This window comes from Penicillium cataractarum (genome assembly GCF_028827025.1).
Source record: "Penicillium cataractarum strain IBT 29864 chromosome Unknown utg000011l, whole genome shotgun sequence".
In the NCBI taxonomy this organism is placed as follows: Eukaryota; Fungi; Ascomycota; class Eurotiomycetes; order Eurotiales; family Aspergillaceae; genus Penicillium; species Penicillium cataractarum.
Window position 1 is genome coordinate 18,203 of NW_026622747.1, and position 21,488 is coordinate 39,690.

The 21,488-nt window shown below is 46.7% G+C and overlaps 8 protein-coding genes across 8 annotated transcripts; 3 read left to right on the top strand and 5 right to left on the bottom strand.

The window, feature by feature from the left end:
- Positions 1–330: 330 nt before the first annotated feature.
- N7496_012775 (uncharacterized protein) lies at positions 331–929 on the top strand (the record flags this gene model as incomplete). The annotated part of the gene is made up of 2 exons (XM_056705688.1): positions 331–452; positions 710–929. 2 exons carry the CDS (start codon positions 331–333, stop codon positions 927–929), a joined length of 342 nt encoding a protein of 113 aa, XP_056548911.1.
- Positions 930–1,502: 573 nt separating this feature from the next.
- N7496_012776 (uncharacterized protein) lies at positions 1,503–1,925 on the bottom strand (the record flags this gene model as incomplete). The annotated part of the gene is made up of 2 exons (XM_056705689.1): positions 1,503–1,653; positions 1,888–1,925. 2 exons carry the CDS (start codon positions 1,923–1,925, stop codon positions 1,503–1,505), a joined length of 189 nt encoding a protein of 62 aa, XP_056548912.1.
- Positions 1,926–6,325: 4,400 nt separating this feature from the next.
- On the bottom strand, positions 6,326–7,308 carry N7496_012777 (uncharacterized protein; the record flags this gene model as incomplete). The annotated part of the gene is made up of 2 exons (XM_056705690.1): positions 6,326–7,176; positions 7,239–7,308. The coding sequence occupies 2 exons, from the start codon at positions 7,306–7,308 to the stop codon at positions 6,326–6,328; spliced, it is 921 nt and encodes a 306-aa protein (XP_056548913.1).
- A 1,463-nt stretch (positions 7,309–8,771) lies between these two features.
- Positions 8,772–11,522, top strand: N7496_012778 (uncharacterized protein; the record flags this gene model as incomplete). The annotated part of the gene is made up of 4 exons (XM_056705691.1): positions 8,772–9,308; positions 9,370–10,080; positions 10,145–10,889; positions 10,948–11,522. The coding sequence occupies 4 exons, from the start codon at positions 8,772–8,774 to the stop codon at positions 11,520–11,522; spliced, it is 2,568 nt and encodes an 855-aa protein (XP_056548914.1).
- Positions 11,523–12,207: 685 nt separating this feature from the next.
- Positions 12,208–12,855, top strand: N7496_012779 (uncharacterized protein; the record flags this gene model as incomplete). The annotated part of the gene is made up of 3 exons (XM_056705692.1): positions 12,208–12,498; positions 12,632–12,692; positions 12,722–12,855. The coding sequence occupies 3 exons, from the start codon at positions 12,208–12,210 to the stop codon at positions 12,853–12,855; spliced, it is 486 nt and encodes a 161-aa protein (XP_056548915.1).
- A 1,533-nt stretch (positions 12,856–14,388) lies between these two features.
- Positions 14,389–14,730, bottom strand: N7496_012780 (uncharacterized protein; the record flags this gene model as incomplete). Its single annotated transcript, XM_056705693.1, has 2 exons — positions 14,389–14,610; positions 14,698–14,730. 2 exons carry the CDS (start codon positions 14,728–14,730, stop codon positions 14,389–14,391), a joined length of 255 nt encoding a protein of 84 aa, XP_056548916.1.
- A 5,044-nt stretch (positions 14,731–19,774) lies between these two features.
- N7496_012781 (uncharacterized protein) lies at positions 19,775–20,050 on the bottom strand (the record flags this gene model as incomplete). The annotated part of the gene is made up of 1 exon (XM_056705694.1): positions 19,775–20,050. One exon carries the CDS (start codon positions 20,048–20,050, stop codon positions 19,775–19,777), a length of 276 nt encoding a protein of 91 aa, XP_056548917.1.
- Positions 20,051–20,581: 531 nt separating this feature from the next.
- Positions 20,582–21,181, bottom strand: N7496_012782 (uncharacterized protein; the record flags this gene model as incomplete). The annotated part of the gene is made up of 2 exons (XM_056705695.1): positions 20,582–20,945; positions 21,066–21,181. 2 exons carry the CDS (start codon positions 21,179–21,181, stop codon positions 20,582–20,584), a joined length of 480 nt encoding a protein of 159 aa, XP_056548918.1.
- Positions 21,182–21,488: the final 307 nt, after the last annotated feature.

Sequence of the window (21,488 nt, forward strand, 5' to 3'; positions counted from 1 at the left end):
ATTCAACTTAATGTTGAGATGTTTAAACGGATGTTGAAATAGTGTTGAAGAAAATTAACCCACCTGGTCACACCTCGACTGTACCCGTGGTTCACCTTTTTCGCCAAGATGCACCTACCCATTATCGAATTTTCCATGTTCTGCGGTGAGTATTTTCAGCCATCGTTCGTGGAAGACTGCATAGCACGAAAACATAGTTCCATGGATCGTTAAATGTTCCGCGAGACAACCGCATAAAGTCCTTGGCCTCTGATCGAAACTTTTTCTTTTCGCAAATATTCATTACAAACAATCACTGCTACCTATCTCATAGAGTCAATTTTCTTCCGAATGGCAAATCGTGTTAACAAGACCCCAACCCTTCGACCAGGGCATTATGTTGCCAAGCTAGCCAAAGCGCTGGAAGATGAAGCCAAAGCAAGAAACTGCACTGGTCATAAGGATGCGGCTAGGTGCGAATCTAAGTCATCTGGGTCAACAACAATAGAGCCCGAAAGCCATAATCGCAGCAAATTTACACATCAGTCCGATCGAGAAACGGAATTGGTCGATTCATCACCAGACAGACTGAACGAATCTACAACACACGTGAATAGACGGTCAGTAAATGAGACGAGTTTCCATCTATTTCTGTTCCTCAATTCTGATTAATCTTGTCCAGACCGTCGGAGCAAGGGAAGCAAGGCACTTTTCTAACTCTATCCGAAAGAGCGAAGCGGATGGAAGGAGGCAGACAGTGGGAAAGGAAGCCTGCTAAGCGACTGCTCAAGCGACTGCTCAAGCGACTGCTCAAGCGAGAGCTCGCCGGCGAAATCGAGACCCTGAAGAGCGAGATGGAGGATCTTAAACAAAGGGTCATCGCATTGCAGCCGCTTCTGTATGAGCGAAGCAGGGGAAAACGAGTGGCTTTCCAAGACGAACTCAGCTAGATAAATTCCAGTCCTCTTGAAGATTTACGACACAATGAGAAACTTCCTTTTTCTTCTGCATGTAACAGTAAGCATCTTCGCAACGCATAACCTCTAGTAGACCCATTCTTTCACTCATTGCCTGAAGACTGAGGTGAAAACATGATTGACGGCGGATTGCTAGCGTTTCTATAGCAGTTCCCAATGAATGGCATGCGCACCTCATCGGACTGGGGTTATTGCTCCCTCGTCAGTCCTGGGAATAGCTGACTTGTCATGGCCCATCAGGATAACCTCTCCGCGATATACAACAATAGCTTGAAAATGACTTTGGATGAGAATTGCCGAGCCTTGCACCGCTTGTACTCGCTATAAGTAGAACTGCGTTTTCGCCGCCAAATCATCACAAGTTAATGATACTTCAAAGCAAGTCTATGACTTAATTTCCATGGGATTCATAGAGCCTCACAATATAAGAGCCGCCCTTAGTAAAACCGAACGCATATTAGACCTAGAAACCGTGCGCACCCAGGGGAAGGAAGAGGTCTTCAGGAGAAACGCAACAATGACGTATCCGAGTCCAATTGTACAATTCTAGACCGACTGTAGCACTGTACTATTAACAACATCCCGGTGCCATTCAATGGCACTGAATGCATCTGGGCCATTGAGGACTCTATCGAATTGAGAACGCACACTTGTCCTGAATAAGATGATGCGGGCCTCGGGACAAATCTGGTAGGCACTGGATAGAAACCGAGTGAATAGCAGTTCTTTGGTCTAACAAGGGCCATGGGATCAAATTTATTTCCTCTATACCTATTGACAAACAGGGGATACCTTACTATTGGGAAACTCACGTGACCCTAGTTGTTCAGTCCTGGAGCAGAACTCCTGTGCGGATCAATACTTGCAGATCGCCTGGCGTACCATGGATCAGATACCCGGGGAACTTTTCGGAGCAACAAGTGGGTCTCACCGTTGAATGGTGATGGTCAACTGTTGCGGTGCGTCCATCGTTAACGTTGAGAACATTCTTGTAAATAAATTGTACTCGACTTTCTGCCCTGCATCTGGTTGTGTGGGAGACAGAAGACGAAGTGTAGACCTCACATGTTGGCGCGGAGGGAACACGTCGAGCCCCATTCGCCCGAAAGTCCCCCGTGCGGCCATCCAGGCCGGCCCACGTAACAGCCGAGTCTCCATCTCGCTAGGCATTTTCAAACAAAATTCTCATTGTTCAACAGTTGGTTGAAGGTGATACATTGTAAACAATATCAATGCGAGAGACAATTTCGAAGATACGGATCTAAGGGGGCGGCCCGTCTGGATCTCTTTAATCCATGGTTCGGGGTGGAGCGCCCCATAAGATTGGCAACAAACTCTAAAAGCATGCTTCAACAGCTGTTGGGTCAACTGCATTCACAGCAAAAATGCTGTGACTACAGCATAACACATGACTTTTTTCAAGATATTGCATACCTGGCGGCTATGATCAGCCGGAGGCGAAAAGGCATAAAAGGAGGCTACATGGCCGGTCTGGCAAATCAGGACTTGAATCCTTGTCCTCCGAGACAGCATGGTCTTGTTGTCTGCCTGCAGACCTTGGCTTGAAATCTCGGCTTTTGCTGATATGAGCCCAGTGAAGTAAGAATCGAGCTTTTTGCAGGATAAGCTCTGCGTTACCAACTGTTCTTCGCAGGATGAGCTCTGCGTTACCAACTTTTCTTCGCAGGATAAGCTCTGCGTTACCAAGTGTGCTTCGCAGGATGAGCTCTGCGATACCAACTGTTCTCCGCAGGGGGGCGCTGCGATACCACGTGAACTCCGCAGATAGAAACTGTGATGAAAAATTCCTCGCAGGGGGGCGCTGCGTCACGAATTGAACTCCGCAGGAGACCGCTGCGTCAACAAGTTCTCCCTCACAGCCTTGAGCCCTGTGATTGTATAATTTTGAGCTTCCATGCAGCCTTGAGCCCTGCATTATCAATTTTGTGCTCGTTTAGGTGACCTGCGGCGCCGCGGTGCTCGTCCTGATCCTCTGACCACATGCAGGCACCTCTTCGCGGTGTCAGAGACTAGTATTCGGGTCTGTCTGAGATCTCGAAGAAGCTAAGACCTGCTCTAAAGAATCCATACAAATTAAGAATCCACTCAAGAACGTTGTGTGTTATATGGTTCTGCTTGTTCGTAGAGTTCACTATTCGGGTTCCTTCTTCGCGTAGGGTATTGTGTAGCCTTCAATCACCCCCTGAGCTTCGAGGATGGGCATTCGTCCATAGGATGCCAAGTAGAAAGTATATTGGATCATTAGGGGAATGATTATCCGGTACATGATAGCGTGGGCCAATCTGGGTGATGCCTGCAACTCCAGTAGTCTCCATTGGTGTGGAGTCTTGTCCAGAGACTGACTAGCGGTCGCGGCAGGAGTTGTTTGCCTCTGGTGGGTTGCGAATTGCGGGTATCGAGGATGGATGACGCATGTTGAGGGTCAGGATCGAAAGTGAGGCTTGATGCTAATTGGCAGTACAGTATGATGTGGTGAGGGCTAGAGGTGAGTGAGTATCGAGGGTGGACACTGGTGATAAGCAGGTCAGACCAGTGAGTCCCGTTGTTGATGTTCTGCGGCGCAACTTGCCGAGCGGTGAGGTGGCTGCCAACGGTAATCATCCATTGCCGAGTCGTCGTTCAACAAGATGAACAGTGCGAACTGGTGAGCGCTACGAATTTTGTAACGCATCCAGTGTAGATTCCAATTGAAAATATACGTGAATCTGTGCATTCTCGATAGTACATTCTGTTTTTTCTACCCACGCGGCTCAAGTCGCCGCGCGGTCTAGGATGATATGCTCTTCTCAGCACCCGAATGTGTAGTCCACGTTTTTCAACGCAGTCAGATTAAGACAGATTGATGTTGACAGTCTGTGAGGTCATAATATTTTCCTTGAATCAATGGTGACCGTATGTTCAGCCATAAGCTATTACTGGAACCAATTCTGGTAACCGTTCTTCAACAGGATTTCTGTTCTCACCGCGGCGTTGACTCAACGACCACACACAACATCACCATTATATGTATGTGATATCACTGGTATTCAATGTTCAATACACCTGATGCCGACATCATGCTTGCCTCTGCTACCACACCAGAGAATCGACCACTCGCAAGAAAACGGACGTACTAAACGCATCGCGAGTCGCGAATCTGCCCATGCGGGCGTGTAGGTGTCAAAATGCGGTCGCACTTCCTCCCACCATTGAGGCACGATAGAAACTTTACCAAGACCGAGGTATCTTTCTCATGGCAACTTGATCAATCTTGGCTCCTTTTTTTGGTAAATGCCTCATTTAAATGTCTCCAGACTACGGGACTATTTTTAGCACTGGACGGGCAAAATATATAATGATCCATCTTTGGTTTAAAATGAGCGCCAGCACATGGAATGATCGCAAGTGGTAAATATTTAGCAAAGCCATCCTGTGTATCAAATTTACTTTTTGGAGCAACTTTCTATGCGGATTGAGAGCCGAGAAGGGCCAAAAAATGGCTGAAGCTGCGGAAAACTCAGGGAAGTCATGTTTCAATCATGAACAACGTTGTATTTCCTAAGGAAAATACACAGATTATCGTGGGTTACTTTTTAGCCCAGTGGTAATTCGCTAGCTGCGTCCCCGAGGTCAAGCGTTCGAATCCTCCGGGCATCGTTCTTTCCAAACGCTGTCTAAAACTCAGTCTATCAACTTTCGCCCGTGCTATTACTTTAGCATATCGGCATAAACAAACTTCTCCCAGGAGAGGTACGCGTCGTGGATGGAGCGCGTTATCTCCACAGCTTTCCCGCCTTCTCTCCAACTCTCTCTTGTGATCAACACGCCCTTCACGCCAGTTCTGTTTTATATATCGGACGAGCCTGCGTTTCCCTCCGTGACTGGCCACCCATCGGACGTTAGCTACCCACGAAAACAAGGATCGTAGGCTGAGCTAGCCCGATCCAGAGTAGCCACGTAGCGATTGCGGCCTCTCGGTCTACCATGCGTTGTATAATGGGCTTTGAGGTTGTCGCCACGGGTAAAGCGGCGCTGGCACTCTGGTACCCAGCAGACATATGATCTTTCAGCTAGGTGACTGGATAGATGGCGCTGTAGGCCTTTCAGATATCGAAAGCGACTACTGCACGTTGCAACAGTGCATTTGAATTGCCGACGGGGGAATGGCCGTGGTATGCTGCTGCGGGAGTGGCTGGAGTGTTCACGGTCACCGTAGACGAGGCGTGTGAACTCTTCAAAGTCTGACTAGGTCGTCTTCCTCTAACCACCATTGGGTGTTTCGGCAGGCCTGTTTTCACTTATCGTCGACTTGGTTATACTGTATGGTTCGACAGTGGGATTCCTCGCGATGAAGTCGACCTCAGACTCGGGGCCAGACCCATATTGAAACCAGTCCATACTATGAACTTGATCTTGCTGGACAGGCGCATAAGAAGAATATTCCATGTCGGACCAGGAAGTGTGTTGAACAAAACTCCAGTCTACTGGAAATTGCCTATAATCGGCTTGGAAGCCAGGCCATTGACAACAGGAGCTTTCCGGACTGCAGGAAAGATTCCAGGCTGCGTAGGTTGTTTAGCGATTTGCTTGAACCGACCGCTCTGTACAGACTAGACCGTAATAACTTACATTTATCGTTGTTTCCACCATTATCCATCAACAAGGAAGTGTCGCCTAGTTGTAGGTGCATTTAGCAGATGGGAAGATTGAAATCCTCCGCAGAAACAAACGTAGCGGCCTCGAACAGGTCGGGAGATATATATGAAGGCAAGCCAGCCAGATAATGTACCGAATGTAGCTAGGAAGGCGTCGGATTAGAGAACGCTATACTGTGTAAGTTAGTCGTCTACGCCAGCCACGTAACCGGGAGGATCTTCCTCTTGCCAGTTCAAACGCAACCGATCTTGCTCAACGCTTGGTTGAAGGCGCTTTTCAACGACCGTTGAAGGTGGTTCACCGTAAACATCTGAGTTGCAACCGCTAAGAGATGGTTCCTAAGGATGGGCCAGTCTAGATTAATACACGCCATGGTTCGAAGTGGGGCGCTTAGTGAGATTGGCCGTATACTCTAAATATATCCTTCAACGGCTGTTGAATTAACTCCACTAGCAGCAAAAATGTAATGTTTACACTATAGTAAATCATGTCTTCCATAGATTTTGCATACTTGGCAGCTATGAGCGGCCGGAGGCGAAAAGGCATAAAAGGACGCTCTATGACCGGTCTAGAAAATCAGGACTTCCATCCTTATCCCCCAAGATAGCGTGGTCGTGTTGTCTGCCTGCAGACCTTGGCTTCTAAGTCTTGGCTTTCGCTGGTATGAGCCCAGTGAAGTAAGAATTGCGCTCTTTTGCAGGACAGCCTGTGCTTTATAGGATAAGCTCTGCGTTAACAAGTGTGCTTCGCAGGATGAGCTCTGCGAGATCAACTGTGCTTCGCAGGATAAGCTCTGCGAGATCAACTGTGCTTCGCAGGATGAGCTCTGCGTTACTAACTGTGCTTCGCAGGATAAGCTCTGCGAGATCAACTGTGCTTCGCAGGATAAGCTCTGCGTTACCAACTGTGCTTCGTAGGATAAGCTCTGCGAGATCAACTGTGCTTCGCAGGATGAGCTCTGCGAGATCAACTGTGCTTCGCAGGATAAGCTCTGCGAGATCAACTGTGCTTCGCAGGATAAGCTCTGCGAGATCAACTGTGCTTCGTAGGATGAGCTCTGCGAGATCAACTGTGCTTCGTAGGATAAGCTCTGCGTTACCAACTGTGCTTCGTAGGATAAGCTCTGCGAGATCAACTGTGCTTCGCAGGATAAGCTCTGCGAGATCAACTGTGCTTCGTAGGATGAGCTCTGCGAGATCAACTGTGCTTCGTAGGATAAGCTCTGCGTTACCAACTGTGCTTCGTAGGATAAGCTCTGCGAGATCAACTGTGCTTCGCAGGATAAGCTCTGCGAGATCAACTGTGCTTCGTAGGATGAGCTCTGCGAGATCAACTGTGCTTCGTAGGATAAGCTCTGCGTTACTAACTGTGCTTCGTAGGATAAGCTCTGCGAGATCAACTGTGCTTCGCAGGATGAGCTCTGCGAGATCAACTGTGCTTCGTAGGATAAGCTCTGTGTTACTAACTGTGCTTCGTAGGATAAGCTCTGCGAGATTAACTGTGCTTCGTAGGATAAGCTCTGCGTTACTAACTGTGCTTCGTAGGATAAGCTCTGCGAGATTAACTGTGCTTCGCAGGATAAGCTCTGCGAGATTAACTGTGCTTCGTAGGGGGGCGCTGCGTTACGAAGTGAACTCTGTAGTCTAGGGTCTATAATGATAAAATCCTCGTAGCTTGAGCTCTGCTTTACCAACATCCTCCCTCACAGATAATAAGCCCTGTGTTTATAAAAGCGTGCTCGATCGGGTAGGACCTAGGGCTAGGGTCTATACTATGATCCTCTAGCGATATGTAGGCACCTCTCCGTGGTGCTAGGGACTAGTATTTAAGTGCCGCTACGGCGCTTGAAGAAGCTAAGACCTACACGACTTATCTCTGGGTATATTATGTAGGCCGGACCATGTAGCCCGAACCATAGGGGAAGTCGATAGCATTGTAATGAAGATAAATTCTCGATTCTGACTTGTCCTAATGTAGAGATAGAGCTTGTAAGCCCCGTCACTGAAATTTTAATATAAGGGAGGGCACTACGTGGAAATCCTCAAACCACACGGGAAGAAAGAGTATACATACAGTATTATCTTAGCGAATAGAGATAACAGGATCATAGGCGACTAGGCCTCTGCATGGTGCGGTCTTGGTCCTTAGGTCGAGGACCGCGGACCGGACCGCACGGTCTTGCGGTCTCGAATTCGGGGGTTGAGACCGCACCATAGTGAACCGCGGTCCCTTGCGGTCTTCACCACGGTGAACCGTAATTGCATAATTCTACTAAGACCTTCTCTTTTCGGCTACATAAATTGATGATTCATCCCATTTAATTACTGTTATTAAACACTGTTTTGGTCCCTTCATAAACATTTACTGTATTTCAGCATCAGCCACTATGAAAACAGATGAAATATACTCGTATATAGAAAATCTACTATTTAAAATACCTAGACCTGCCAGTACTAGTATATTTCTAAGTTCTAATAGAGAGGTTTAGTAATAATTATTGCTGGCTAGGTGTATGAGGTAAGAAATATATATTTCGATATCAGTACCTGACCCTATCTTCATCTGAGACTTCTTCGTTGAGTGTACATAACCCCCTACATACAGCTAAAATAGGTATTAAGGGTATTATCAGAGAGCTTAGATTCTCTAGTTAACTATTTATCTTGAAATTCTATATTCTACTACTAATATATCATAATAATCTCTTTTCAAAATTGGTTTCTCTGATATGAAGTGTAGACCTAGACAGAAAAGGAGGATTATACTATTATATGGGCCTTCTAGCGGTCCTTTTCGGTCCTGTGCGGTCCTCCTCATGGTTCTCTGCGGTCCTCTGCGGTCAATCATAGTATTTCCTACTAGCTGTCTATGCGGTCTTCTGCGGTCTTTGCAGCCCTCTATGCGGTCTATCGCGGTTTTTCCTGCGGTTCTATGCGGTCTTCTGCGGTCTTCGTAGCCCTTATCCTATCGGATTGTAGTAAAGTGGAGCCTACTGCCTAATCACTATTACAATTCAATTTGATCTATCTAAATCATGCCTATAGCTTTCTCCTAGAGAAAATCCTTTATTCAGCTTTTTCTAGTAGACGGAAATATTTTAGCAGGTATCTCCTTAAGTCCTTTACCTCCCCCGTCCTATCCTATACTCATTTCGTCAAAATGTTACAGAGTCAGGCCTCCTCTCAGTTCTCTGATCAGTATCCCTCATCGGCTTTTGAGGATAATCCACGAGATACTTTCTCCTTCTTCACATCTGATGGGCTGTTTAACCTCGACGGGCGCGAAACGCCAACTTCTACTCCTAACGTGAACTTACTCCGACCGGCGATTCCTCCTGTTATCCCAGAAACACTCGAACGCGTTAGTCCTCCTAAAAGGAAAAACTATATCCTCTGGACAGAAATGGCGAATGAGGATTTCATCGTCTGGTGGTTAAAGACGGAGTATGGAAGTAAGATGAAACGGAATATCTTTGAGGGTAGACGCAATGCAGAATGTTGGGACCACTTCTACCAGGTCGCTACTATCCAGGATGGGTCTCCTAAGGTAATATGCAAGAATTACGACCATATCCTTGCCCATCCTGCCGATAAGCGCCGGGGAACATCTACTATGAATAGGCATTATTCGCAAGTAGGTGCCTGTCGGAGAGGACCGACTCAGTCGCAAGATATTAGGAAGGCTATCAAGAACGGGGTATGGATAATCAGTCTACCTTTTTCTAATTATTACTAATCTTATAAAATACCCCTTCTAGGCATATCTGTCGTCTCGTAAAGCATCATTTACGCCGCAAGCTTGGATGGAAAGGTTAATTACCTTTATTGCTGCCTCGCGGCTACCCTTCCAGCTTATTGAGCATCCTAAATTTCGCGCCCTTCTTGAGATGGCCCGGCTTGCTCCCTGCTTCCCCGAAATCCCAACTGCAACCACAGTCCGCCGTCATCTTCAAGAGATCGTGGAAGAACGCCAGTATACTCTTCTACAGAAGCTTCCTAATAGTGCTAAGCTCTCTATTGCATTAGATTGCTGGACCTCACCATTTCGCCAAGCTTTTATGGCAATAACGGGCTATTTCATTGACCAAGAGTGGAATTACCGAGAGCTCTTACTTGGCTTTGAACCTCTACAGGGCTCACATACGGGGGCCTATCTAAGCACTGTCCTGCTTGACCTTCTTGAGAAGCATCGGATTACTAAGAGGGTGTTAACTATTACTACTGATAACGCATCTAATAACGGAACATTACTCGGTAGCCTTCAAGAGGTCGTCGAATCCCTACAGCTACCTAGTAGTATACCGGTTATTCGTATACCATGTATTGCACATGTTATACAGCTCAGTTTGAAGGAGCTCCTTGGTCAGATGGACGCGAACCCAGGAAACGAGAGGGAAGAGATTGAATGGACCGAGAAAGGGCATATAGCTCGGCAAGAGAATAGAAAGATCGTGGATACTCTGAACAAGGTCTAGCTCTCTCTAATCTCTTACTATTATCTCTCTTTCTTTACTAACTCGCACTATATTCTAGGTTCGGAAGGTAGCAGTCTACATCAACAAAAGTCCCCAGCGCCGCGAGAGCTTCATAAGGCTTCAGACGAAAGAGCCTAAGCTTATGCCTATACAAGATGTTCGGACACGATGGAATTCGACGTTCCTCATGCTCAGGCGTGCCCGGCGATTGCAGTCTGCCTTTGATGACTTCTGTGTCCAATTCAACCTCGCTGATGTAAAGATAGACAGAGATGAATGGCGACAAGTTGACTATCTTCTGTCAATCACTTATCCCTTCTTCAAATTCACTTCGTCTCTTTCGGCAACTACAGACGTGACTATCCATAACGTCTTTAGTATCTATAACGCCCTATTCACACATATTGATAAGGCGAAAGTGCAGCTAGCGCGAAAGAAGGTTGGTTGGAAGAGAGTGATGAAGTCCGCGCTTGACCGTGCGCGCGATAAGCTTACAGAGTATTATGGAAAGACTGATGATATTCCTGGTGATCTCTATGCAATTGCGACTATCCTAGGACCACGGAACAAGCTAGAGTTCTTCACAACATCTGAATGGGAACCTCACTGGGGGCCTCGCTATAAGCAGTCGCTAGAGGCTTACATTCAGCCTTACCGGCAGCGCTACGAAGAGGCACAGTCTACATCAACTCTCCAGCCCACAATTCAAGACGTCTCTGACATTGATATCCTTCTGAGACCTACTGTATCTCTTCAGTCAAACGTGACGGCTCCAGATGAGCTTACACGGTATCTTAGAAGTAGTAAGTTAATCTATATACCTCTTCTTATATACTCCTTCTCTTATACCACCCTCACTAGGTACTGTCGAAGCAACCCCTCTCGTTTTCTGGAAAGAACACCAAAATGAATATCCTATTCTGGCAAGCCTTGCTCGAGACATCCTTACAACACCAGCCAGTGGTTCTGGCGTTGAGCGGTTATTTAACTCTGCGCGTGATATCTGCCATTATCGCCGGGGCTCACTGAAACCGCAGACAATCAAGGAATTGATATTGTTTATGTGTACAACAAAATTTGACGTGGAGTCAGAGCAGCTTGCCCTAGTTGATGAGTATCTTTCTACGCAAGAGAAGCAAGCAAAGAAAGAGCAGAAGGACGCCCAGAAGAAAGAGGAACAATTTGATCCAATTAGTGATAACGAGGAAGACCTATCCACTACTGAAGATTCTGCCGAAACTATCCAACTTCCTAGTGCGCGAGCGCTTGGAAAGAGAAGGGCTACCCCGGATCAGCTATTTGAACTTGACGATGATGACGATGAGGTTCCCCTGCCTGATAATAGCCACTTAGAAGAAGGGAGGACTACTCAGAGGCGTTCATCTGGGCGTGTTCCAAAGCGCTTGAGACAGGATGAGGATTTTGTATATCTTTAATAGAAACAAGAACCACATAAGCTATTCATAAGGAAATCAGTCAATCCTCGCTTTTTCGGTAGAAATCAACAGACACCAAACAAAGAATTATTCTTTACTCCTACCTCAGAATTATATAAAATTAAATATCATTTGAAAGCAGAATACTCAAAAATACAGGCGACTTCTACATAAATTATGCATACCTTGGGTCTAAGATGTTTTGCTTGTTTGCAGGACCGCAGGACCGCACCAAACCGCAGTGGTGCGGTCCCTAAAAATGTAGGACCGCCCAGCGGTCTCAAGGTCTGGGACCAAAGACCGCGCGGTGCGGTCTAATGCGGTCTTGGGTGCGGTCTTTCCGGTCCCGTGCAGAGGCCTACCTATCCCTATCCTATCCCTAGAGCTAGATAAAGAGCCCGTCGATGTGGGCTATCTTGATGTGCTGCCCTGATACCGAGTGAAGGTCGTCACTTAGCGTCCTATGCTTAAAGACCGAGCGTAAGCTGGCTCCGGTGAGAGGAATATCGCCTGTATAGGCGGCCTGAATGCGCTTAGGCCGGAGCGGTTGCTTCGTCCGACGGTCTGCTAGGACGTAATAGACGTCTTTGCGGAACGCACGTAGGTAGAGGTCTACTAGTAGCTGGAGCAGGAGTCGAGATCGCCCTACGTTAGCCCGGTGCTCTTGGAGGCGACTGAAGATGTCATGGAAAAGGATAAAGTCCTCCCGGGCGCGGAAGATCTGCTAGTACCGCGCGTGATAGGCAGATTGGAGACTAGGCGTGTTGAATATAAGGTGTGGACGGTGGGTAGGCAGGAAGATCATCGCCGCCTAATCGATCTTATCGGCTATCTAGGCGTAGCCGGTGCGATTGAGATGCACGCTAAGCGCTATGCCCTCCTGTACCCGCTCTGTATCGGAGCCATCACGGGGGCGACGGGTACGGCGATCGATCTAGAGTCCTACACTGCGGCGGAGATGGGCGCCCTGGCCGCCGTACGTATAGGAGAGACACCGGAGGAACATCATTATCACCCGGCTATGCTCCTAATGGATAAAGTTCCGCGGCTGTATACTATATGTTATCTTAAATCCAAGACAGAGCTTATTAATATTCTAGCGCCACTAGTATATTATCACTGGCGTCGGATACACAAAGAAGGGCCGGGAGGTACTAGGCAGGATGAGCGGTATGTCGGCCGTTCCGCGTGTACGCTAGATAGCGTCTATAGCTTTGAAAACGGCCCCGGTCACTCGGTATTCCTCGCGGGTCCCGTAGGACCGGAACCGATAGCCTTCGAGAGCGGCATGACACCGGAGCTTCGTATGGAGGTAAGCCCGGAGCACTATTAGTGGAGAGTGGCTGATAGCCCCGCTAATATGCTGCTAGGACCGTACTATACCCGGATCGAGGGTAAGGGTGTCTAAGCCTTGGTGGGTAAACGGGTAGTGGTTCCTAGCGGCGAAGATCTCCTTCGAGGTGTTGTAGAACTGGATGTATCGAAGGCCGCGCTTCCAGATCGGACTAGACTTAGCGGGTACGATGGTGAGAGAATCGTGATCCCGCACGAGGGACTGGGGGTAGTGCTCGATATGCTACCCGGGTGGAGGACGGTAGGAAGGTACTGTAGGGGGCCGCTCGGCGGAGGAAGTAGAGTCCCTAGATGAGCTCTCACCCGAGTCATCCTCGGAGGTTGGTGAGTCGTGAGGTGGTGGGATAGCCGCGTTACTGGTAGTAACCTACTGAGAAAATCGATCGAGGCAGCACCGGCGCTAGCATAGGGTCAGAGGGAGATCATTAGAGGGATGAGAGTAGAAGGAGCTGCGGTGGGAGATGACCTCTTTAGCAAGATCGTAAAAGTCCTGCTAGAGATACGCTGGGTCGACGCCCCGAGTCTAATCACGGAGGAATGCATCCCGGGCACCGGCCTAAGTGGACCGCTGGGTGGCGGTCTTAAGATTTTTGGCTGTCAGGATGATCTGAGTATCTAGAAAATGCGAATAGCCATCGTGGGAGACCCGACATTGGATCTCGGTCCACAACGTAGCTAGACCACTAGGCTGAAGCCGGTAATGTAAGTCCTGCGTATGAGACGGCCCGGACGTAGCGCCTGTGCGAGTTTCTCGGCTGCGAGCGAGAGCGGTTCGCTCAATATGCTCGGCACTAGACGGGAAGTGCTACGTGGCCGACGAGGGATAGACCGTATGGACAGCGGGCAAGAAGATCTCGTCCGTCCAAACCTGCCAGTCTGCCTTAGGGATCACGAATAGACTGCGGCGCTAACCGCAAAGACCATGGTTAACCGCAACCATATCCAAAACCATTTGGTTTTGGTCTTCAGATCAAGACCGCAAATTTTGCGGTTTGGTTGCGGTCTTCAACTCAAGACCGCAATGCGGTTTTGGTTAACCAATGGTTAGATAAACATAGCAAATAGGCTAAGCCTCGTGACCTTTTGGTCAGATGATTTTTTATGCAGTCTTTTTGGTATTTTTCTAGTATCTAGTCAGTATAAAGTATCTAACGCAAATCAACTTTTTTAATATAATAGTGCACTTCTTTGATTTATTATACACTTATGGGGTTCTAATTTTAAATCCTTCTGGCATCCTGGTCTTCTTCCGTACTCGACTAGGTCGTTGTGTATTCTCTAGATTAGCCGGTTTAGGCATGACTTTATTCTCCTAGGATTAAGTGCTTCTACTCCGAGGTCTCTTGGGTCTAGTATTTTCACTCTAAGCCTGAGGCTGTAGCTAAGAGGGAATCTTAGTCACTGTATCTTTATCTTCGGCCTCCTCACTATCACTGATAGGATCTAGAGAAGGGAGGGGTGGTAGTGAGCCTCTCTCCTATTCAAGAAGAGCTAACTCCCTAACTGAAATGAGCTATTTAGTGAAATTAATCTCCCTTTGTTTAACCTCAAATTTTGTTATATATATATAAAGCATTAGCGCTTTAACTATCTCCGGTTTTAATTGCCTACGTCGATAATAATAGATATCACGCGCGTAATTAAACAGACGCTCTACACTAGCACCACTAGCAGGAATAGATAAGATATCCCGTGTAAGGGCTATAAGAATTAGAAACTCTTGTTGATACTCCTTCTAGAATATACGAGGATATTAAGATATTAGTCCTAGCTTATTAGTTTTAATTTCTCGAAGTTTCTTTGTGTATAGGTAGGGGCTTACCTTTAGCAAGATAGCGATTAAGCTCGTTATCATTATTCCCTTAGGGCTCCTCCGGTTAAAGAGTATTCTAGGATTCACAAAGCATCTTAATCTTATTTACGGTATTAAGTGAACCAGCTAAAGCCCTAGGTAATAGAGGGCTATTATTATCTAAAAGCCGTCTCTTATAACGCCAGAATTCCTCTTCTAATCGACCACGGTATCGTCTAGCGTAGTTAATATCACCTTACCAATCCTTAGTTTTAAAGAAGCGAAGCTTCTTCGAAGGTGCTAGGATCGTTATAATTACGTAAATATCACTATAGCACTTATAGTTAGTTATCTTATAGTACTCTGAGAGCTTTTCCCTTACTGCTTAAAGTGCTTAAAGCATAGTTTACTTCTAGGGAATCCTCTTCCGGCGAAGCTACTCTTCGGAGGCCTTAAGGTAACTAAAGAGATTATTATAGATACTAAAGATAAGATAAATAGTGATATCCTTTAACTTTAAAAGAGCAGTAGTGAACTTAAAGAACGGCTAGGTAATATAAAGTAGGTAGTCGATCTAGCGCTACTCCTCTTTGTTAAGGTGGAATTAGGGGTATCTATAAGTTTAACAGTATCGTTTGAAGGCCTCCTATAGTCGCTTTATATAGCCGAGTATTAGAAAGGTAGAATTCTATCGTGTACGGATATCCTAAATAGGGAGTAGATAAGGCTCTTCTGTCTAAAGGCCTAAAAAGGCTTCGCGGCGCTATAGGCTTATATTAATAAAGATAGTAAGGTTCCGAATCTAGGTATAGAGTAAGAGGTCAGTTATCTAGTAGTAAAAGAGAGGAAGGAAGACTTACCTTATTTAGAGTATTAACTATCTCTCTATTTATACGCTTAGGATATAAGTATATACGCTTATCCGACCACTCAATCTCAGTCTTATTATTAATAGGTACTACCTGTCACGGGCCAGTGCCCGATATAGGTCACGTGTATCACGAGACCTTGGCATGTTGACGTGGGGAACGCACGGGATAAACTTCTTCTCCTTAAGCTTTTTGTAAACAGCATGTTGGCCTAGTCAGATTGAATCAAGTCTTACTTCAGCCCCTTCACACTACCTTTATTTTACCTAGTAATCGATTAAGACTTAGCTAAATTATATAGGCGAGACATAGAATCCGAAAGACCCCTATGTCACTAATCCCTTGTACCTTAATCTCTTCTTGGATACTATTAATTATGGTATTATTGTTCGTTATATTATCTATCGTGATAGATAATATCCGATCAGTGATCTGGTGTTCCTTAAGAATATTGATAACGACGGAACTTAAATTACTTCTAGTATATAGACTATATAGTAGCTTAAATCTAAGAAGGACCTCGCGATACTCCTAGTTATTATCGACGAAATAGCTAGTAATTACTATGAATACTTAGGAAAAGGGTGATATCTAGTAGTCTAATACAATTAAGAGTCTACTTCCTTATAGTAACTTATCGAGCACACTCTGTTATCCTTATTAAATCTCTAGGTCTAGCCGACGACGAATAGACCGAGCAGAGGGTAGTTTAATCTTAGAAGGAGCTAGTTAAATAATATTATAAAGTTATTAGAACTCAGGACGTTTAAGTATACGGAATAGGAGTTAGGTAATAGTAATAAGCTAGAGAAGATGATAGATAAGAAGATCTTCAGAGAAGGACTATAGCGATCGAGTCTAGGGCTAAATAAGAGGAGAGTTAGTAAATAGTAGTAAAAGAATAAGATAACGTTTAAACTAACCGATTAGAGTAGTAGCTAATCAATCCCTCTTCTTTGTAGCCTAGGCTTATAAGTAGTACTTTTAAGATACGTATTTATCGGGCTTATTCCCCCGCGGCGTAACTAGGGATGAGTAAGGGTAGTATAGCAGCGCTTATATATAATCTTTAGCTCGCTAGTCTTCTCGTGTGTAACTTAGTTAAATTTATCCCAAAAACTCGATCTTTTCTTATTATCCTAGCCGATCGAAGCTCTAGTATCCTCCTTTACTCCAAACTCGGTCTATAGCCACCATTCCGTAAATTATAAGCGGGATTACTCTATCTCAGGATTTATATCGTACAGTATCCAGATCTAGTGGAACCGAGGGCTAACGCGTTTTAATAAGGATAGTGCTAGCTATTAGGAAGACTAGTAAGGATTAGATAGGGTAACCGAGGTAGCTATTCGGTAGGTATTACTAGGGGTAGGCAGATCGTCTAACTATAGAAAGTCAGCCTTAGAAAACTAATCGGTAAAACCAGATACTTAGGAATAAGCTATTATAAAGAAAGGCCGAAGTAGTAGGGGTCTACTAGGGGGAAAAGGAAACTTACTAGGGATTCGCTTTAGGATTAGAGGGAATAAGTTACGACCGGGGGAATCAATAGATATCAAAAGCAATTATAGTTTGCTGGTTAATCCTGTTAGCTAATTAGTTCCCACTATCTAGTGGTACGGTTATTTCTTGGTTAACTATTGGATAACCGTAAGGTAACCGCAAAGACCACAAACTAACCGCAAACTAACTATATACTATTTTAACTGATTATTAAAACTTATATTTTACTTCTATTTTTTATGGGATTTTATTCAATGAAAAGCCATTAAACCCTTGATTTTAGCTAACTCTATATTATATTCAGGATAAATTATCATTAGAGGTAAATTAGAAGAAATCGAGGATTCAAATGTTAGTTTACTCAGAAATAGAATAACTCCCTTTGAGTGTTCAATATATTTTTCCGCAGCAAAGCCGACCAAGTGTCAAAAGCAGCCATAACCACACATTTACCACTACCTATTACGTGCCAATCGAAATTGAAGCAATTCGGTGCGATTTCAACGAAGAAACTAAGTCTAGAGAGGAGAAAGAGAAGAAGGGTTCTATCTACCAGGAGGAGTTGCTTTTATATGCAAGCTCCCCTTCTTCCTGGAAAGTTCCATCCTGGAAGGTTCCTTATGCGCGTATGCAAACAATCCACCCGCCAGTTGACTTCCGTTGAGTACTCAGACCTTCACGATCGTAACAGCCATTCGAAGTTGCTAGATCTCGGCGTCGTCCGCTGCTGTAATAAGGAAGTCATCGACGTAGACGCAGACGACATAGTTAGACTTATAGAAGACATAATTGTCGGACTGGGCCATGGTAAACCCGTGAGCTACTAAGACGCGGTGAACGTACTGGTACTAGATCCGTGGTGCCTGCTTCAGTCCGTATAAGGAGCGTTAAAGACGGCAAACGTATCTATCCTCTTTAAACCCCTCTGGCAGCTCTATATAGATAGCGGAGTCGATATCCCTATGTAGGAAAGCAGTGACGGTATCGAATTGGTGGAGTTTCCATCCGCGTAGCACGGCACTCGTAACGATGCTGCGGACGGAATCCATACGGGATACAGCAGCGAAAGTTTCGTGATAATCGATGCCTTGTTTCTGTCGGTAGCCTTTGATTACTAGTCGTGCTTTCCGGATTCCATTAGCCTTAGTCTTGAATACCTACTTATAGCTAATGATATGATTTCCGACGGGAACTTCTTTTCGTGGAACCTTTTCCCATGTTCCATGCTCGAGAAGAGACATATATTCTTTCTGAATGGCTACCCACTACTCTAACTGATTCAGTCCCGATATAGCGTCGTTGAAGGTTGAGGGATCAACGTCTTTTGTAGCGGTGGCATTCAATGTCCCTATCGTATACACCTTGCCTAGCGACTCTAAGAGACGCCTAGAAGGTCTTCGTCTTCAGCTATACAATGAATAGCCAAGGTCCTGTGTGGCTTGTGTTTCGCTAGGGATTGGATTGACTGGTGAAGGGATATCGACCGGTTGAGAAGGCATATTATTAACTGGATCAGGAGGCACGTTCTCTGGTCCGTTAGGAGACGGAGGCGGCGTAAGCGGCGTACCCGATAGAGGCAGTATTGGTTTAGGAAAGATAGGTGATGGAGGAGCGTTGTCCGGGAGGTCGTTGCCTGTTTCCCCCTCGATGAACGGCGCCATAGGGGTCCTTTCATCGAACTCGATATCACAGGAGAAGACTATCCTTCTAGAGTATACTTCGTAAAGCTTGTACTGGTTGGGTTCGTAGTAACCGAGTAGTCGGCATTTAGACGATCGTGGTCCGAGTTTCCTCCGATGCTCTTTTGGAATTAATACCTATGCGCGGGAGCCGATCCGTCGTAGATGTAATAGCTTGGGTAGCTTCCCGTAGATGACTTCGTACGGTGTCTTTTTCTGTAGGATTGATACTAGCGCGCGTAGTTTTAAATAGACCACCGTTGCTAAGAGCTCGGTCTACTAGGAAGGAGGAAGTTTCGTATCGGATAGGAGCGTGTTGATTCGCTCTCGGATAGTGCGATTAGTGCGTTCGGCTAGGCCATTCTGCCCTTTATAATATAGCGGCGAGGTGTTAAACTCAACTCCCTGAGACTCGAGATGTATTCCGATCGGTAAATATTCTCTCCCATTGTCGGTGAGAAATCTTTTGATCTGGGCGCCGAACTGTCGGTGTACCTAGGCCTTAAATTGCCGAAACTTCTGTAGCGCTTCATGTTTCTATCTCATGGCATAGGCCTATGAGCCACGCGAATAATCGTCAGTGAAGGTAATCACGTACCTGGAGCCATCTTTGGCGACGGTTATTTCCATAATGTCCGAATGAATCATTTCAAAGATTCGCGACGAGTGTAGACGTGGCCGTCTTGCACGGGAGTTTCTCTTCTGATGCTGCTTACCCGATATACACGCCGGACACTGTGGCGTTGCCTGCAGTTCGCTCTGCGTTAATGGTCGGTACGGAGTGCCGGTCTGCCGGAGGACCACCCTTAAGTCTCCCCGGTTTAGATGTCCTATCCGAGCGTGCCACAACGCTTCGGTGGCCTGGACTACTCCTGTGCACACATCTTCTTCGAGTATCTCAGCTTTACCACCGAGTTCAGAGGTAGTCGCCGCGCCTTACGCACTACTTGACTCTAGAGGGTCGTCGACGTCTATGTCCACCGCCTGCGGTTCTAGGGAATCTGTATAGATATAGTCCGCCGGCGCCCTCGCTAGTTAGACTCGTTCTCGGGATCTTTAGCTCACATAGCACCGCAGGATCAATAGATCCTCCTCCGTATAGTAGGCGGTCCCCACGGTTCGTCCTCGGCGTTGCACAAAGACGTTCTGCGGGTGTGCTACCACCGAATAGCGGTCTCGTAGTAATTTCGGCACGCTGATTAGGTTCATCCCGATACGCGGCGCGAAATACACATTCTTCAACACTAGGGGATGGTTGAACTTCCCCCGGAGTGTGAGCTTCACCGTGCTAATCCCTTCGGCTTCCACTGGATCGCCCGCCGTGTCCACCATCTCGCGGTGGGGCCGTAGGTTAATAAAGTAGCTCCGGTCCTAGCAGATGTGGCTAGTAGCGGCCGAGTCCAGGATCCACCGCGGGGACGGTACGTGGGTATAAAGGGTCGTCACCCTCGCCCTCACGATATTGATCCTCGGTCTCTTAGAAGTCGGCGGGCCCTGCCGTTCTTCTACCTGGTTTAATAGTATAGTTTGCAAATTGTTTCTTGGTGAGCCGGAAGCACTCCGTTCAGCCTTCAGGGCATGGCCCTTAGGCTGTTACTGTTCTTGCTATTCTCGCTGTTTCTTCTAGCACTACGCGACCACATGGCCTCGCTTCTTGTAGTAGTTACATTTCTTTGCGGTCTTCTGCACCGTATTGATGGAGGTGCTGCTTGATGACCCTATCGCTCCGTGCAGAACCGTGGTAGTATCCTTGCGCTATACCGTCTGCTCGGCATTGGCGAGACGGTTTCCAATGGTCGTTGGGTTAACCGGGTCCTTATCGTTTTGGATGGCATCCACGACAAGGATATATTCTGGTCCGATCTACGTTAACAGGATGGCGATGTGTACTCGATCGCCGATCGATCCTGGCGCAATGGCATTCAGGCGGTATACTAGTAGCCGCACTCGATCGACAAACTCGCGGGTGCTGGCGCACCGGGCGGCTGTGGTCTCACGAAGCTGGGCGAATAGCTCGCAGAACGTGGCCAGCTCTATGCGCCGGTACCGTTCTTCCAGTTCATTCCACAGGTCGTGGGACGTCTCGAGTCCCGCGACGTGCACACTGATATACGGAGATAGGTACCGGAAAATAGTGTGGTAGGCCTCAGCCTCACGACGCGACCATTCACGGTGGCGCTCGAAGGCTTGGACCTCCACTTCGAGGCGGGCTTCGATGGCTCGCTGCCTTACCGCCCCGTTCAGGTGGGGTTCCACCAAGGGGATGATGTCCGCGGTGATAGGCTTGGCAAATTTGAATTGGTAGTCGGGACGCTGAAGGTCGCCCGACACCACGTCCCAGACTTACCTGGCTTTTAGGTAGGAAGTCATGAGACGCTTCCAGGTAGCGTAATTGTCGCTTCCTGTCAAAGGCTCGATGGCCGTGACGGCTCGGTCGGGGGAGTCATAGACAAGAGCCGACATGATGTTTATGAGGAAGCGGGGTAATATATAATCACAAATCAAAAGAGGAGGATGGGTCTCGGTGTGAGTAGAGACGGCACCCGAGTAATTGCACTCGGGCTCATAACCTGTTGTAATGCAAAAGGAAGCTTGTTAATTCTACTTATTTCTGAGGGGATACAAGAGGCTATACAGTCGATTTCGAAAACAGATTACCCCTTGAACACACTGACTTTGTTTCTCGGCTCGTACCCGAGTATACGCTAGTCCTTATAAGGAAAGGCTGTAAATGATCGTATCTTAAGAATAGACCCATTAAAAAACTAGA